We start from the raw sequence: 20,010 nt of genomic DNA on the forward strand, positions 1-20,010 counted from the left end.
TCAGTTTTATGTTCGATTAAAATGTCTTAAAGTCTTCCTTGATTTTTTTTCTCTCTTCGTGGGAACAAATTTTGATGAATTGAAAAAGTGAATTTTTGTGTTACTAGTACTCCCCTTAAAAGTTTGCACTACTGCACTGAACATGATATTGGAACAAGATTCCATTGAATTTTAAACGCCACTGAATCTTTTAAATGTTAAAATTTAATATTCAATATTTAAGGATTTATGGCCATTTTAAAGTATGCTATTTTTCCTCTTTAAAAAAGTGATCACAAATAATAGCCAAAAACCTCGAAATGTCAATATTAAAGGAGTTATGGCCATTTTAAAATATGCTATTTTTTATAAAAAATGTGATAGAAACAATGTTAAAAACTTTTTAAAGTTTACGAAACCCCTTGTTTAGCTATTTTCAATCTTTATTTTTTTGTTATATTTCTTTTTTTGTTATCAAAGAATTGAACACTATTGTGAAAATTCAAATTCTTCTCTTGATTAAGTTATTGCAAGGGCCCATGGCCCAATTATAAGGTCGACAAGTAAGACCAGCTGATACCTACATTTTCTTTCAACATAATTTAAATTCGCCTGACAATAAATGTCAATAAAACTAGTTAGTTTTTTGTCAAACAATTTTAATTTGAAACAAAAAAAGAACAATAGGGAATAAAAGAAACGAGTGCTCTTGTTTTTAATTCATAAAGAGCTGGTGACAAAGAGAAGACCGCAGGTGCAAGAAACAAACAAATACATTTAAACACAACGTTATTTTAATTAACGATTTCAATCTTAGTATGGGCAGAAAACCACCATTCGACACGAATGAAGACACAAATGAATCTAACAACAAAGGATTCAAGGGAAAAGTTCAAAACTCCCCAAACCTCCCAAGTTTACAAATTTCTAGTGGTCACATGTGGGGCACATTTCTTGAGCTCTAAGACTACATGTTTGATTAAAAATACCACACTTTTTTCTTGGACGTAAATCTGAAACACCGACTACCGCTAACTCAGGACAAACGAAAACTCCCAAAGCGTAAAATAATGTGTTCCTGTAACAATGGAAGGTTTTAATTTTCATTAAAATCTTTACAATTTAGAAAGAAGGATAAGCCCAGTTGTTTTTTTTTTTAATTTCAATTCAATTCACTGTCAAAATTGACAAATCGGAATTTCGCTGCACTATTATTATGTCGAGGCGAAATACATTCTTTTTCGCTGTAATTACACATTTTGACAATATATGTAGATGAAGAGTTGTATTTAATTAGGAATTCGCTTTCTGGTCGACCTTATAATTGGGCCATGCAAGGGCCTTTGCCATATTTTCCTATCGATTTGTCTTTAACTTTTTGTTCGTTGGTCGTAAAACGCTTTTTCGCAATAAATATCACAGTGGGTCCATATTTTGGAGCAGTGCCAATAAATAGGATGCTCCTAATTTCATTAATTTCGAGGGTTTTGTCCATATTTCCAGCTAGGAACAATTTTTTCTTTGAGTGTTTTGCATATATTCATATTCTTTTGTAGGTAGAATTCGAATTTGTTTGATGATAGGAAATTTATATAGCCAAATTCTAAAGACAAACTATTCTCTAAAATGAAACCGAAGAACCGAAGTCAAATTACGTCCAAATTGTATACATTTTCGGAAGTGGTTAAATTCCTTAGTGAAGCTAAAAATATTTCTAAAAACCATGTTGGTGGCAACCCAATTTAGAGGTAAAATACTTATTTAAAACAAAAAATCTCCCTTAGAATATGAAATACAGGGTGAGATGAAAAAAATTCAACCAATTTTAGACTGTTGTCATTTCTAGGCCACTCGTCCAACAGCTGTTAAAATTATTCCAGTGACAGCTCATTAGATTGTTTACAAGCGTACAAAAGCATTTTGGTGAGAATTTTCCAGAAAAAAGTTTTTCGTAATGGAATTCAAGCGCGATAGTGTGATTTCATTATATTTAGCAGGAAAACCACTACTGGATATAGTAAGAGCTTTCCAGCATTTAAATGTGAATAAATATTTTGTGTCTCGTACCATCGCTCATCGTAGCGTAACCCGGACGTCAAGGAAGTGAACGGAAGAAAACAGCAACATCGGCAGAAATGGTTTGAAAGGTAAAGAAGCGACTTGATCGAAACCCGCGTCGCATTGGCCGAAAAATGGCTCGTGAGCTGAACATATGGCAATATTCCATTCGGCAAATATTGAAAAATTATCTCGGGGTAAAGCCAGAAGGAAAATAGACTCAAAAGAGCTGAAGACTTGCTTCGTTTGGCCGAAAGTGGTGAGCTGCCGAATTTGGTTTTCTCCGATGTCCAGCAGTTTGTAAACAAACAAAAAGATTGTTTTTACTTGAAAATGTGCACCTTCGGTTGCCCACCAAAACTCAAGCGCCGGCCATGGTGATGGTGTGGGCCTTTATAACAGTCGATGGTCGCTCTCCTCTCGTATTAATCGACCGTGGCATCAGCATAAATGCCGAATATTATCGCGAAAATATTCTGGAGGGTGTATTAAGGCCTTGGAAAGCAAGGTTGACACTAAAAAATACCAAAGAGTCGAGCACCTCAAGAAAGCGCTTCACCTGGAATGGGCCAAAATGCCGCAGAGCAATATTCGGGCAACGTGCGGCCATGGTTTCATTGGCCGTTTGAGGTGTCAAAGGTGACCAATTCGATCAAATCTAAGTTTGTTCTAAAATGTTATGCTTTTTCCGACATTTTTTTGCTTTCATTAAATAAAATAAAAAAATTGCCAAAATTATGGCGTTTGACTTTGTTGCAGTTTTTTATCTCACCCAACTTCACATACCAAATTTGAAACAATTCCGGTTAATAATGTCGCTTAAATCATCAAAATACCGAATATCGGGAGGTGCAGAATCCACTACGAACGTTAAATACCAAATTTGAAACATTTCCGGTGAATAATGTAGGTCAAAACAGCAATACCGAAAATATACCAAAACGTGGACCTACATGGCCCATTTTCAATACCAAATGTCCCGCACACATAAGTTACATATAAGTAAAATTTTGTTGTTGCAAAATGGTCAGGGATAAGCCTATTATTGTTGTTTTTATAAAAACTACGTTTGTTTATTAGTGGAGAACGATGGTAATGTTTACCAGGGGGGAAGGCAGGTAATGTTTTTTTGTCATAGAAGTTATTTTTAAAATAACTTCTGGGGAGAATATCCCAGACAAAAAACAAGGGAACTGATGAGGATTGGTGGCTCTTTCCGAAACCTAGGTATTCCCTGCCTTACCCCCTTGTAAACATTACCATCGTTCTCCACTAATAAGCAAACGTTGTTTTTATAAAAACAACAATAAAGGGATAAGCCTGACCATTTTGCAACAACAAAATACTACGGTATCCCGAACAAACAAGCCACGCTGTTCTATTTAAGTAAAATTTTATCAACCTACTTCATTTCGTTCAAAAGCTAGAGTGATTTCCACAGACTGATGGACGGACAACGCTAAATCGGCATAGAATTTTATGCTGATCAGGAATATATGCTATGTGTGGTCTAAAATGTGTTTATCTTTTGCAAAAGCAAAAATCACATTCTCGGCATCTCATTCTACCCGATCTGGTAACCCTTTTAGCTCATTATAGACCATAAAGAAAAACAAATAATTGCATTAAAAAATAGTCACGCATTTAATAAAATACCTTCTTTTCACCATTTACCCCTCCCGTTTTATTGTCGATTTTTCTGGCTTGTGATTTCACTATGTTTATAAGGACAACAAAAACCGATTTTTAATAGGTGGTATTTATCAAGCTTTTTTTATGTTTCCATATGTGTTTGCTCAACAAGCCGAATGTTAAAGATATACGAAATCATCTTCCTATACAAGAATATCTTAGGGAAAAACGAATCTTTTAAATATTTCTTTTTTGCCAACAACCAACGGGAGAGGAAGACAACCATAACCCAGACAAAGTTAGTTTACCCCTGGTATAAAAATGTCCTGGCAAAAAAAAAAAAAACACAAAAAACGTCCACAATCAATTCAATGTCCCAAAGAAGTAGTGGTAAAATTGGAATCACAAACCAGATCCCTTATTATTATTTTTCATTACAATAACGCATGGCCATCTGAAATGATGGTTGGTCGCTTGGTTCGTCGGTCGCCCGGTCTATAATCGTTGACCACTTTAGGACCGGCACTTCACACAAACAAACACAATCTCATAACCTTAAATTGCAGATGATAATATGCCATGCCAAAGTATCCCGAAAAAATAAGGTATCGCATAAAACCCAGAGTGGACAATATTTTTTGGTTGAATGAATGAGCTAGGCTAGCCTTTTTTAGGATTTAGAATGAAATACTATGGAGTTTTTGTTGTCCATGAAAATGTGGTTTCGGAACATTTTCTCAATAACAAGCAATGAAGGTTTTAACTAGGCTTGTATGGAGGACTAGTAGAGGGAAAAAAATGAATAAAAAAATCAACATGATTATCATTTAACCATGAGAATTGTTTTGTGTGGCTGGCTAGCCGTCCTAGCCGGCTGTTCATGGCCACAAAGGTTAAACCCGCAATGAATGAAATATAAATGCATCATGCAATGGCAACTACTTTCATGAATTTTTATTACATTTTGTATTGAATTAAATGTTAATGGCCTTAAATGGAAAGTGAGCACCGGCCACCAACGAGAGTGAGTGCTGTCGTTCTTCGGTAAAAGTGGTAATAAATGTTTTCGGTTTTATTTTTGGAGAATTTCTTAGGAAAATATTCTTGGTGGAAAAATGAAAAGTATACTACTTCATGGAATAATGAATAGCCCAGGGTGTCCAACTGTCAATGGCCACAATTAAAACAAACACACCAAATGCATTAGCAGGCTGGTCGTTAATTGGTTTCTTGTTGTGGTGCGTAATTAGATAATTATTTGGAGTTATTATAAAAATTCTCGGAGCTACTTTTCTCTTGAAGTATTCCTATTTTCTTTTAAATGAAAAGTTTTTTTTTTCTAAATGTTTGAAATTTATTTTCGATGGAAAAAACTTGTTATATAAATGATTTTTTAGTCATGGAAGTAAAAAAATATAAGTCTGAAAATTCTTTGGTGGAGAACCAAATTGAATTATATTTAACCTCTGGCTTACCAGTGCTGGGAATTTTATCTTACAGAAAAATACAAATTTCACCAAGGGTTTCAGTCAATCAATCAAAACAGTTACTACATACTGATATATTTTGTTTACAAACCAAAAAAAAATTGTTTATTACCTCGGGTCAAGTTTTCTAAAATCTCTTTACTGATTGTTCTAAAATCCAATGATAGGATAAACGAATAAAAGAACAACCAGATTCGGCTTTTAACTTACTTTTACTACCCTCCACCATTTGGAAGGAACTTGAAAATTTGAAAAAAAAATCTGAAAACTACCACTTAATTGAAAACCGTTATATGGGGAATACATTAACCTTTTTGTCATAGGCTATAGAACCCATTGTAAACTTTAAATACGAAATTTGTTACAATTCCGGTGAATAATGTCGCTAAAATCATGAAAACTACCACTTAATTGAAAACCGTTATATGGGGAATACATTAACCTTTTTGTCATAGGCTATAGAACCCATTGTGAACTTTAAATACGAAATTTGTTACAATTCCGGTGAATAATGTCGCTAAAATCATGAAAATACCAAGTATCGGGAGGTACCGTTACATGGGGGATATACGAAAACGTGAACCTGCATACGAAATTTTTTATCATAGGCTGTAGTACCCATTGCGAACTTTAACGAAATTTTACGAAATTTGTTACAATTTCGGTGAATAATGTCGCAAAAACCATGAAAATTCCGAGTATCGAGAGGTACCGTCATATGGTAGCTATACGAGGACGTTTGTCGTAGGCTGGAGTACCCATTACGAATTTTAAATATGAAATTTGAAATGATTCCGATAAATATTGTCTCCAAAATCATGAAAATACCGAATATCGGGAGGTACCGTTACATGGGGGTTATCGACATGGCCCATTTACGAACTTAACCTTAACCTGGTAATCTATGTATGTATGCAAAATTTTAACCCTCTATCTCAATTCGTTCGAAAGATAGTGATTACAACAGATGGACAGACAGACGGACATCGCTAGATTGTCTCAGAATTTTACTTTTTAGGGTCTATTATAAATATTTCGAGGAGTTACAAACGGAATGACAAAGTTAATATACCCTCCATAGAATGGTGGAGGGTATAAAAAACATTTAAAAAAATGCGTGAGTTTTGTCCCAAATGAACGTGGAAAAATATTGGCCAGTAACTTGTTGTAAAGATTCAATGATTCTTCATTGGCAATTTCTTTAAAATACAAAATATAATTAAAAATATTTACCTAAAAAACCTGTCATCTGGTCAAAGTTATGAATTGTAGTAAGAAGCTCCAAATTTGGTATACATTGAAGATTTTTGGCCAAAATATCTTCGAACAAGTTCTTGAAAAAATCCATGATGTAGTACGTCCTTGAGAAAATATCCTTAAATTCTGAATTACATCTTGCAAGGAAGTTTTGACCAACAAATCTTTGAAAATCCACGATTTTGTCAAGGAAGCTTTTGAAAAAATCTTCTTAAGGTGCACGATTTTCCGAAGAAATTTATGTAAAAAATCAGGGATATTTACGATATGTCCAAATTTTTTCAAACTTAGAAAATTTTGAAAACTTTAGTTATCTAATTCCTGCGAATATTCGTAGAGAAAAAAATTTCCAATGTCTTATCGTATAAAAATACTATAAGTTTTATAAAAATACGATAAGACCTTGGAAATTTTTTTCTCTACGAATCTTCGCAGGAATTAGATAACTTAAGTTTTCAAAATTTTCTAAAGTCTGAAAAAAATTGGACATATCGTAAATATCCCTGATTTTTTACATGACTTTCTTCGGGAAATTGTCTCAAAATCTCCATGACTTTTTGCGGAGAAGTTTGATTCACCATTTTGAAAAGAAAATATTAAATATACTTAAAAAAAATCCACAATTTTTGTGCTAGAAGTTCTTAAAATTAATATATATTTAATGTATTTTTTTTTTTAACGAAAGGCCTTGAGAACATTTTTTAAACGCACGATCCTTTGGCAAGAAACTATTAAAAAAAGTTGTTAAAAATTCAAGAATTCTCCTTCAAAAAATCCATAAAGTTTGGAGATTTCTTGTCGAAGTAAGAAACAAATATTAAAATGCGGCAAACTCACTCGCATAATAAGATATTCACTATATTTGACAGAATTGACCTTATGCCAGGATTCCTTTTTTTTAAATTACGTCCTTTTGATACTGCTTTATAATCTAGAAATTTTTTTTCAATAAAATCCTTGAAATAAATAATGATTTCGTCTAGAAGATTTTAAATTTGCTTTTAAAAGTTTTCGATATTTTTCCCCAAATACCTTGACAAAATAATTTTTGATTCCATGATTTTTGGCCAGGAAGATCTTGTACAAAAAAAAAAACTGTTTAACAAATCAAAAAGTTTTAAAAATGAAGTACTTGAAAAAATATTTTTAAAAAGTCTTAGCATCTGTCAAATATAGAAAAATATATTAAGAAACCCTAAAATTGGGCCAAGTCTTGCAAATATCAAAACATTACGTACTTAGGAAAGTATTATATTATATAATTTTTCGCCAGGATATCATTGAGAAAATCGACCTTGCCTAGAAAATATTAAATAATTTCTTTAATCTACCACCTAAAAATGAAAATTAGGGTTATTCCAAATTGTGGACATATATCTGTAAATTTTTACAGGGTTTATAGCCCCTGAGGCACAAATTCGCGCCCTATATTTTGCTAATAGAAGCGGCAACCATTAATAAATTCAAAAGGTCCATTATCTAAATAATCAGTCAAAATAATCAGTTTCAATTTCTATATAATTTCAGGTTTTTGTATAATTATTTTAAATTATTAAAATATGAAATTTACAATAAAAATAATATTTTCATTTAATTCCAGGTATGTTTTCATTGCAATATTGAGTAAGTTTAAATTAATTAATTTTATAATTAGATATATTTTCGGAATTTTATAAAACTTTTGTAACCAAAATCCTTAAACAATTCAAATCTATTAAGCCTCTTGCTAAAACTTTCAAAATTCGGCCGAATATTTTAATCGACTAATCTGAGATTTGTCCGAGAGATGTTTGACTTTATTGTTGAGGTTCCAGAAGGTATAAACCTATATTTCCCAACAAAACTTCAAAGTTTTGGGCAAATTGGTAATTAATTCAACCTTTTATGCGAATTAGCACAATTCAGAATTGTACCCTTAATGATGGAGGATCCATAAAAATTGGACCCACATTTTCTATCTTCGCTACAAATGTGTACTTCGTCATGAGTACTCTACGCTTTATATGTAATTTGTGAGTTTTTCCTCAAAATATTGGCCGTTTATAGGGGAGGTACCAGAAAGAGTAGTCCGATGGGTTTTATCTCCACACTATCTGCAATATTTGCAGAACTATTGGGATGTGCAAAGTTTGAAGACATTCGGGCACATTTTATAAGTGTAATTATAATTCATAATTTTGACCTGATATGGGGGTGGTAAGAGAAAAAGTTGGCGTATATTGTCTGTTTTTTTTTACCGGACTTTAACTGAGCGAATTTAGTCTTTTTTTTTTTTTTTTTTTTTTTGAGACGGTACCAGTAGGTGTGCACAGATGTGCAAAGTTTGTTTTTATAAGTGTAATTATGATTCATAATTTTGACCTGATGTTGGAGATGTAAGAGAAAAAGTTGGCCTATATTGCCGGACTTTAACTGATCGAAATATATCATTTTTGTTGGAGGCGGTACCAGTAGGGGTGCACATATACATTCCATATTTACTCATCTAATCGTCTAAGATTGCCAAAAATATCTTCGGAAGAAAATCACTGATTTTTTTCCCTTTTTCAATAAAGAACTATTGTTTGGTTGTTACAAGAATAAATAAGTCGATCTTGTCCATGATACTAGGCTGATATAAATATTACAATACGCCAAGTTTCAGTAAAATCGAATGATATTTGTCCTATTTATAAGATGTATAATTCTTCGAAAAATATTGAATTTTTGGGGCGGTACCAGAAAAACTATGCAAACCTCGATCCATATAGTTCAGTTTCAATCCAACCAGCAAATATTTATTTTCATTTAACACCAATATTGGGACTATATTTGGGACCTTAAACCCGAATATATATAATTTTTTTTTAAATGTAGTGCTTTAAATTTATTATAGATCGAAATTTAAAAAATAAATCTTAAAAAAATTTTTAATACGTAAAATAAAATTACAATTTTTATTATAATAACAAAATTAAATAAATTGTTATTTCAGCTCACCTTATCAAAGGTTCGTAGTGTTTTCCTTTTTTTTCTTAATTTTCAGTTTGTCAAAATTCACAATTCTCAAATCACCCACAATCAAAATAACACCTGTTTCACTTCTAAAACAAAAATTCTGTTTTCAGTTTTTCTTTCAACAAGCACCAATTTTCCTGCGTGTGTGTTTGCAAAGAAACGAAATTCAAGTTGTTTACTTTTCAATATTATTTCATATAAATCCACAAAATTTTCTTTGGAGAACTCTGCTCATCAATTTTATTTTTTATTTAAATTTCTTTAGATACACATATATTTTATTTCTCTCCGTATTTCAATTATCAAATCAGTCAACAAGGAATATTTATTTTTCAATATCAATCTAGAACGTCATACACTCACTCAAGAACGGAGCAGAAATTATGGAAACTTTGTAACCGATCTTGACCAATGTAAGGTCGATGTGGAACTAAAGTCTTTTACCAATGTAATGAGTTGTTATATAAGTTAGAAGACTTCTTTCTTCGTTCAGCACATTTTCGCAATGAGCAAAACTAAGTTGGCTCGAGCAACAGCAAAAACCCCTGAAAAGATAATCAACAGCGCCACTTCATACTCATATGCTCCAGCTTCTTGGCCAAAAGGAGAAGAATAAGTAGAAATGAAGATAGAAAACCAGAATGTTACGACGACTCCGCCACTACAGAAAATGGGAGAGCAACAAAGGCTTTAAGCAGCAGCAACAACAACAACGACAACAGCAACATTGAAGAAAAACAGCAAATGCCAAAATGAAATTCATAATTATTGTCATCCTCGTCGTAACAATGATCATAAACGTGATCATAATCGTTATAATGCCAATGATGATGATCGTCATTTTAATGTTGTTGTTGGTGATTGTGCTGGTGGCCAAAGTCAAAGCCAAGGCAATACCAACCACACCATACCAAACTCGCATTTTTTCATCATGATCATCATTCCCGTCGCCGTCATAGCAATTCATCCATCCATGAACTCCACACATCCAACAAATGTTGTGCTGCTTCTTAGATGGGTTGGTGGTGTTGCTCATTGCCAACAAGAACGCCAACCAACAATTGAAGTTTGTTCTTCGTTCTATGTAAGCAACAAAAAGGAAAAGAACGCGAGTTTTTGCCATTTTCTTTCATTCTTGTGCTCAAAGCAAGCAGAAAGACACGCACATGTGTTGCCCCAACAACTCAATGCCAATGTTTTGGTTCAACCAACAAACCTTCGGAGCCTCTTGTCGCTTCATACCAAAAACCACCAACCAACTTACCAGCCAGCAACAACACTTGTCCTCCCTACATTGTTGTATGTATTGTGTGTGCGTTTGTGAGTCATAAGAAAAATCCCAAAGAGTCAAGTTTGTAACCGCAAAACCAAACCACAATTACGATCAAGAGTTAATGATCATTTGTCAGTTAAGTTGAAACCAGGTGGGAAAAGAGGGAGAGACATGGCATAATTCAGCAGGCACATTAAGAGAAATATTAATTTTCACTGCAAAAATTAGTTTGTGAGAAAATATTCTCTCTAGAGAATGGAGAGTAAAGGAAGTTCTTTCTTCTAAAAATAAGCAAACAATGTTGACAATATCATATAAAAATCAAATTAACGGACTCACTAGTACACCATCATTTTTATTCCCTCCATCATAGTATGGAGGGTATATTAAGTTTGTCATTCTGTATGTAACACCTCGAAGTATACATTTTAGGCCCCACAAAGAATATATATTCTTGAGTACACATATTCTTGATCAGCATAAAATTCCATGTCGATTTAGCGATGTCCGTCCGTCTGTGAAAATCATTCTAGCTTCCGAACGAAATGAGGTGGGTTGATAAAATATTACTCACACGTATATAATGTCTGCAGTACTGTTGGTATTGAAAATGGGCCATATAGGTCCACGTTTTGGTATAGCCCCCCATGTAATGGTGCCTCCCTATTTTCGGTATTTTGGTATTTGAAGTTCGTAATGAATACTACAGCCTATGACTGAAATTTGTCTGTGATGGTGCACGTTTAGTATATCCCGAATATAATAGTACCTCCTTATATTCGGTATTTTGATGATTTTAGATACATTATTCACAGTAATGACCTATGACAAAAGTTGCCTAGGCAGGTCCACGTCGTAGAATAGACCTTAATATAATAATGGCTACATTCGGGATTTTTAAGATTTTAACATAATTTTTAACGGTTTTTTTTTGTTTTTGAAATTTAACAAATTCGATCCAAATGGCGGAGGGTATTAAATGTTCGGCCTGGCCGAACTTATAACTTAATATATTTTTACTTTTTAACTTTTGAGCGTACAGTTTTACAAAAGAATGCATATTGGCATTATTGTTGGAAATATATTTTTGCTATTTTTTTGTTAAGAATTACCAGAACTATTTAAAATAAATAAGGATGTATCTGTCGGGTTTGCCGTCACTTGTTACTTTAGATTATTGAGATCAATTCCACAACATATTCTGTTGGCTTCGCTGTGGCTATAAAATCTTCCCAGCACATTGAATTCACTCATATCAGTCTACTTTTTATACCCTCAATCAGAGGCTACAGAGAGTATATATCATATGATATGACCAAAACTAGCCTCATCGAAGAAACGGTTGTATACCCTTGGTATCTTTGAACCAAATTCGTTTCAGGAACTTAAGAGTCGATCTAGGGGTGCCCTCCCGCACGTTAACTCTCAAGGCAGTATCCGATTAGGTCCAAACTTGATGCATCGAAATATTATTTAGTAAGTTAGTCAAATATTATATATTGAGTTATTCAAACTTAAGTTTAATCCGGAAATGGACAAAATATTGCAATTGGAATTTTACGAATTACTAATGGATACCCGAATTACAATTGAAATGTTCGAATTTCAAAGGGAGTTCTAGGGTTAGAATTGAAGCCTCTAGTTGGGGAGATGACCGTAAATTATTAATGGGATGAAATGAACCAACAATTCAGGTTTTATCGACGAAAGTCACTTTCCGATGAAATCACTAATACATAAATGTAGCTAAATCTGAGCGATCATTTTGAGGGATTTTTTCATTCAAGTCCAAAAGGTTTTAGACCTACAGAAACTACCGAAAATTTCCTCGGTCGTCGTCAAAGAATAGTGACATTTTTAGAATATTTTTTATGGTATTGTTCGCACAAAGGTCGTGATTTTTTTTAATTTTTTATGTCCTTTGACAAAAAGTCGCAAATATTTAAAAAATAAGGACTCCTGGAACAACAAATCGTAAATTTTTAGAAATAATATTTACGGTCTTCAAAAGAAAAAATAAATATATGTGGAATATGTGTTTCTGAAATTATGATTATTGTAAATGTATGTACCAACAGATGTCGGTGCTAAAACTCAAAGTTAAGTGCAACAAACCTAATTTACAAAAAATTAAAATCATTCAAACCGTTGAAACCATTAGGTAAAAACCTCATTTTTGAGACTTGATACTCCAATGTTACATACTGTTTCTGAGAACCAATAAACGTATATATTTAAAATAACAAATTTAGGAAGTATAAATAAATAATAGAATATAAATAAATTTATAAAGTTGTGGTGAAAACCATCAAAATACTAAAATGGGGAAGAATCAAGTGCAAACAATTCCATTTATCAAACATAGGATAATTTGTATAAAATAAGAATTTCATATATAGAATTCCAGTCAATTTTATTGAAAATGTGGTTAAATAATTGCAATACTGAATCTCGGGGATATTGTTACAAGGGGGTTATGTGCAAAACCGAAGACATATTTTCGGATTCAAGGGAATTCCATTGAAACCTCTTGACACTAAACACCGTATATCGTGAGGTACCGTTATGGTACGTGGAGCTATGTACAGGGTGAGATGAAAAAAAACTGCAACAAAGTCAAACGACATAAGTTTTACTTTTTTTTTAATTTTATTGAACGAAAGCAAAAAATGTCGGAAATAGCTTCAAATTTCAGAATAAGTTTAGATTTGTTCGATTGGTCATCTTTGGCACTAATTATGGCCTTCAAACGGCCAATGAAACCGTCGCACGCTGCCCGAATGCTTCTCTGCGGTATTTTGCCCCATTCCTGGCGCTTTCTTGAGGTGATTGACACTTTGGTGTTTTTAGTGCCAACCTTGCTTTGGAAAATACTCCAGACACAAAAGTCCAACGGAGAGATTTTGGTGGCCATTGTGCGCTGGAAATGAAGCGATGAACCTCATTTCGTAACCATTCATTGGTGGCGCGTGCTGACTGCGATGGTGCTGAGTCCAGTTGGAATGCCCAAGGTGCGCTTCCAAAATGTTTGCGTGGCCAAGGCTTTAATACACCCTCCAGAATGTTTTCGCGATAATATTCGGCATTTATTCTAATGCCGCGGTCGATAAATACGAGAGGTGAGCGACCATCGGCTGTTATGACGGCCCACATCATCACCATGGCCGGCGCTTGAGTTCTGGTGGCCAACCGAAGGTGCACATTTTCAGCTGACCTCTTTGGCGAGTAAACACGATCATTTTGTTTGTTTACAAACTGCTGGACAACGAATGCTTTCTCATCGGAGTGCTGTAACGATCGCCACTTGTGGTTTTCCAGCCAAATATAAAGAAATCACATTATCACGCTTGAATTCCATCACGAATAACTTTTTTTCTGGAAAATTATGACCAAAATGCTTCTGTACGTTTGTAAACAATATAATGAGCTGGCACTGGATTAATTTTAATAGCTGTCAGACGAGTGGCTTAGAAATGACAGCAGTCTGAAATTGGTTGCAGTTTTTTCATCTCACCCTGTATAATGAGTTGTCACTGGAATAATTTTAACAGCTGTTGGACGATTGGCTTGGAAATGACAGCATTCTGAAGTTGGTTGCAGTTTTTCATCTCACAACAATATAATACCAGAAGAAAATTCAGGCACTACATTTTAAACAATTCCTTTCTGAAATGTGCCATCCCAACCATCCTGACAATTTAGTAATGCCGTTATATGGGTCTATCCGATATAAATCATTTTCAAACTGTCTGCTGTGTAAAACGTTACTACCTATAACAAGCCGTTTGAACTATGCCGCAGACATGAGCACTAAGTCAATTTCATTTAATTTGTATGAATCACAAAAATATATACTATAAAGTATTTTTTAATGCATTTTAGTCAAAAGGTCAAAATGATTATTTCGAAGAGTTGCAGACGGAATGACAATCTTAATATACTACCCATACTATACTACCCGCTATAAATTAGTTCCATTGAATACCTTAAGGTAAATTATTATTCAAAATATTTTGACTACAGTATTTGTCGTTTTAACGCTCTAACTAAAGTGAATGGAAAAGGTCGCATCTAGCATTCAGAACCTATAAATATTTATAATGAACTAGCTTTGTTTTTGAAAAAAAAAAAATAACACAACTTTTCAATAATGGAATTCCCTTATCTTGATTAAGAGATTTATCTCTTATCATTAAATGTATTTCTTTCTCTTACGTTTTATTCTAATTTATTTAATGATCATTGATGAAAGTTCTTTGCTAGCTCTCTTCTGCCGGCTACTCTCACACTTTCTCTTCAAACAGAAAGAAAATTAAAAAAAAATTCTCTGTCATACAAGTATGGCAGTAGCTGAACACCAACCTGTTGTTGATCGAACCAAACAACAACAAGCCGGAAAATAGAACCCTAACATTCATTCAATTTCAGATTAACACTGATTTAAACGTTACGGTTTTATGAGCGCAGACATATTTTTCCACACATAGCCATCCAGCTGGTGGTGGTTATGTGGTGGTCATAAAGTAAATCTTGGATTTATTCCCGACAGCAGCAATGCCAAAAAAATATCAAATTAATGCCTGTTTTCTTTAAGAAAACGCCATGATTTATCATAAAGCCCATTTTGTTGCTATGACGTGTGGAAAATGATGGAAAATCAACGAAGCATTTCATTCTAAACGTACATTGACCGTTCAAGTAGTGTTGGGAGCACTTACCAAGCTGTTGATAAGAAAATAGAAAAAAATAAATACAACAATAACAGTAGAACATCCTATACTCATTCTCAGACGTACCACAGAAAAGAACAAGAACTTTAAGACAGAGAAAAAAACTTGGACGAAACAAATAAATAATACGAAATGCGAAATACACTTCGACATACCACACCAACCACACTTAGCCATCAGACATGCACGCATGCGCGCATATTCAGCTTCTTTGGTTTTTTTATTATATTTTTAGCTGGCCAGGCTACCTGTTCGCAAGATGTTCACAACTCCGTACCTTTGTACGTACGTCTGAAGTGGCCTGGCTACTTGGCATGATCACGGTTTTTATTACACATTTCCTCAGCGGTGTTATTAATTTAACTGTAAATTCATTGAGTCCGAAAAACGAAATCTCTTCAATGCGCGCATGCTTTGTCCAATAACAGAAACTGCATTAGCTAGCCAGCCTATAAAATCCCAAGAGTGTGTAGCTAAAATGTTACCATACTGTTTTTGTAGGAAAAGGTATTCTTTTTATAATTTCTTAGGACTATGTCATAAAATGATGGATATCGGATTCGCTTATCTGCCACCATATATTGTTATTAATATTTTAGATATTTTTATTTCAAGATAAAAATGCAATAACTTAATTGCATTTTTAAATTAAACAAGTAAAAAACATTAAGTTCGGCCGGGCCGAACTTTTATTATCCTCCACCTCAGGGTAATGGAAACATTAGAACCAATTATAACCCACAAATACCAATTTTTAGACATACTCGTGGGAAAATATGGCAAATATCATCAAAATACCGAATATCGAGAGGTACCGCTATATGGGGCATATACATACAATGTTTCGCCAACAAAGCTAGAACCTATTATGACCAACAAATTCCAATTTTGGGACAAATCCGTGAAAAATGTGACAAAAACCATTAAAATTCCGAATATCGTTATATGGGGGCTATACCAAAGCGTCGTCGTTATATGGGGGCTATATCAATGTTTCGTCACACTAACTAGGACCCATTATGACCTACAAATATCAATTTTCAGACAAATCCGTGAAAAAGTGTGGCAAAAATCATCAAAATAACGAATATAGGGAGGTACCGTTATATGGGTACTATACCAAAACGTGGACCGTTATATCTCATATTCAATACCAACCATCCTAGACACACGTCAAATAATGTGGCATGTATCGTGATTTCAACTGACTTATCATTTAATATGAATATATATACATTATGGGGTCTACGACGAATATTTAGGGATGTTACAAACAGAATGACAAAATTAATATACCCTCCTTTCCAAGGTATAATAGCAAATGACAAATAATATTCAAATAAAGCGGTACTGACATTGTGTTGTAAGGCGACGTAATGAAGGCTTTTTTGGATCATTTTTAAAGATATGTTTAAAAGCAATCCACATACTCTACATCTCTATGCGTATTTAGAAGAGCTCCCGTAACAAAAAAATTTGATATTGGGAATTTGTGTGAAGTAGATCATACCAACTATAAACCTTATTTGAATGAGTATCATGGCGTTAGAGTAGTCACAATTTTGGAGGAGGCGTTTTTATTGGAGCTGTAGATAAACCGGACCAAGTTTCTGCAAATAGAAAAATTCGGTTGAGTATGAACAAACCTATCGAATTTGGGCTAATATTACATGTTTGGTGGACAATAACCGTAAAATCGGATGAAGATGTATATCGAAGGTCAATAAAAATCTGAACCGTTCTCGATAAAATTTGGCAGATGTATTTTCGAAATGTATCTGATGTCCGGTATGAAATATCATTGTTGTGGAGATATATATGGGAGCTTTATCCAAATCTGATCCGATCTCGATAAAATTTGGAAGAGGTATTTCTGGGCTGTATCTAATATATGGTACCAAATATTGTGGAGTGCACATTACATATGTGAGACTGAATTCGCATATCGCAATATTCCATTCGGAAAAAAATGAAAAATAAGCTCGGGGTAAAGCCATTGAAATTCCAAAAAGTGCAATCACTTACACAGCAACAGAAAGAAAATAGACTCAGAAGACGTAAAAAGTTGATTCGATTGGCCGAAAGTGGTGAACTGCGGAATTTGGTTTTGAGAAAACATTCGCTTTTGAGAAATCATTGGTTGTCCAGCAGTTTGTAAACAAACAAAATGATCGTGTTTACTTGCCAAAGAGGTCCGCTGAAAATGTGCACCTTCGGTTGGCCACCAGAACTCAAGCGCCGGCCATAGTGATGGTGTGCCGATGGTCGCTCTCCGCTCGTATTAATCGACCGTGGCATCAGATTAAATGCCTAATATTATTGCGAAAATATTCTGGAGGGTGTATTAAAGCCTAGTGCACGCAAACATATTCGCCCCTGGCCTTGGACATTCCAACAGTACTCAGCACCATCGCACACAGCACGCACCACCCTAGAATGGTTACAAAATGAGGTGTAGTACTTTTTAGTACTTTTCACGCAATCATAGTAAAAAATTTCATAATTATATATGTAATTATAATACACATTTCCGAAACCACCATCATATGTGCAGGCTACACATGAAAAGTGACCTTAATGTAAATTTCAGATTTCAAGCATTATCTTTTCACGCAATACCAAATTGTACCAAATATAGTACAATTTAGTACTTGTGGCACGCATTTCCAACACCACATATTTATCAGAAACCTACCACCAACAGGTACCTAAATATAAAATTTCAAAATTTCTGCTTCATCCTTTAACCCTAAACCAAACTACACCAAATTTGGTACCATTTAGTGCAGTATCTTCATCAAATATTTGTCGACATCAGACCACTTCAGCCTCATTTAATCAAACTTCCGGGCTTCGGATATTTTACCACGTTTTTCAGCTGAAAAATTCAAAATTAAGTTCAGCAGATTTAAAATAAAACATTATAATGAATTCTGCCCTCCACATGTAATGATCCGCTTTTGATTTGTTGTTTTGTGTTTAAGATTACCTTCATCGGACCCCTCTCATGTGTACTTCCTTTATCAGTTCGTATTTTGCTTTTAAATTGGTTGATTTATATATAATCTTGAATTGGTGCATATCAATTAACAAATAAATAAAAATCCATAAAAGCTAACCAAACATTGATAAATCTGGCAACCCCTCCGCATTCGAATGTCGGCTAAAATCGTATTGCAATGATCATGGCCATGATCATGAACTTGTTGCTTGCTATTCATAATCAATGTCCATGTTGGTGTCGTAGAGGTTGTTGTATCGTAGCATTTGTCGTTTCCATGATTTTTTTTTCATTTTTGATATCCAGCAGCGAAATGCTCACACATGGGATTAGTTGGCGCTCTCTCTCTCTCGCACTCTCTCAAAACAAAGTAATTGAATTGCATGGCCGCTTGCTTTTGTTAACAGTGAGTATTTCATTTTTTACATTTCCTTATAAAATAATAATACAAATTGCGGAGAGAGAGAGAGCTTTTTATTTGGCATCTGTTAGTTAACATAAAGCTATTTATTTAACATTTTCAGGGTTTAAATAAGTACTACCGGCATCAATGAATTTTAATGAATTTACACAAATGTGTTAATTTTAACAAAACTTCCGGATAAAGAGCAACCGAGACTTGGCATTTTTTTCATACATACAGTAATAATTATGAAAAATGGTGCGTGAGAATAATGTGTAAATATTGCCTAACAACCTCATTGATTCCATTTATACACCCCATTAGTGAAGATTATTTTTTGAATTATATTTTGTTAAGTCATATTTGGTTTGGGGTTCTCATTATGTCTCTCATTCGTTCGATGGTGTCATGTCATGTAGCAGCTGTATATTTTAATCTTCATGGGTAGCCGCAAATCAATTATATGCTGAATAATTACGTTTTTTGCTAAAAATTTAGGGGTATTGTACCTTGTGTTGCCAAAATTTTGCTTGAAATACATCGTTAAGTAATTGGACAAAAATTTGAAAAAGTTGCACATTTATATATTTGAAACATAGATACATCAAAAATATTAGTTTTTTTTTTATCAAATTGTGGGTTGTAGACGTAAAAGTAGTATATTTTAAATGAATAAATATACCCTTTAAATAAATATACATTCACAATGAATTACCGTAATATTCTTAACAAGACATAAGGAAAATTCTTAATACTATATTGTACAAATAGGTACATGGTGACGTTGAACATGTAACAATATGTACTCTTACTCCTCTGTTCGATTTTCGAACATTAAAAACACCCTTATTTAAAAAGTATGTATGAAAAGTTTAACATTTTAAACAAGTTTTTGTGTAGGTAATAAAAATCACCTATCTTTAGTTAAAAAACCAAGCAATTTGTAAAATTTTGTTTTGTTATCATCATCATTCAATGGCCACAAAGTATATATATTTGGAAATCACCCTTGCTTCCGAACGAAATAAAGTAGGTTGATTAAATTTAACTCAAATGTATATTATGTCTGCAGGGCTTTTAAAACTGGAAATGAGCAATGTAGGTTCACGTTTTGGTATAGCCCCCTATTTTCGGTATTTTGGCGACATTATTCACCGGATTTTTTTTCAAATTTGGTATTTGAGGTTCGTAAT

At 33.7% G+C, this 20,010-nt stretch overlaps 1 protein-coding gene across 4 annotated transcripts in view; it reads left to right on the forward strand.

Moving 5' to 3' along the window:
* Positions 1 to 20,010, forward strand: part of LOC101901279 (autophagy-related protein 16) — a 342,937-nt gene that overhangs the window by 269,738 nt on the left and 53,189 nt on the right. For 3 of the 4 annotated variants that reach the window (XM_059121456.1, XM_059121460.1, XM_059121462.1), the window contains exon 7: positions 9,388 to 9,402. The exons of the other annotated variant lie outside the window; for it this stretch is intronic. In XM_059121456.1, coding sequence (XP_058977439.1) covers positions 9,388 to 9,402 — 15 coding nt within the window. The remainder of the gene's footprint in view (positions 1 to 9,387; positions 9,403 to 20,010) is intronic. 4 annotated transcript variants of the gene reach the window in all.

The sequence above is a fragment of the Musca domestica genome, unplaced genomic scaffold (genome assembly GCF_030504385.1).
Source record: "Musca domestica strain aabys unplaced genomic scaffold, Musca_domestica.polishedcontigs.V.1.1 1, whole genome shotgun sequence".
Lineage (NCBI taxonomy): Eukaryota > Metazoa > Arthropoda > Insecta > Diptera > Muscidae > Musca > Musca domestica.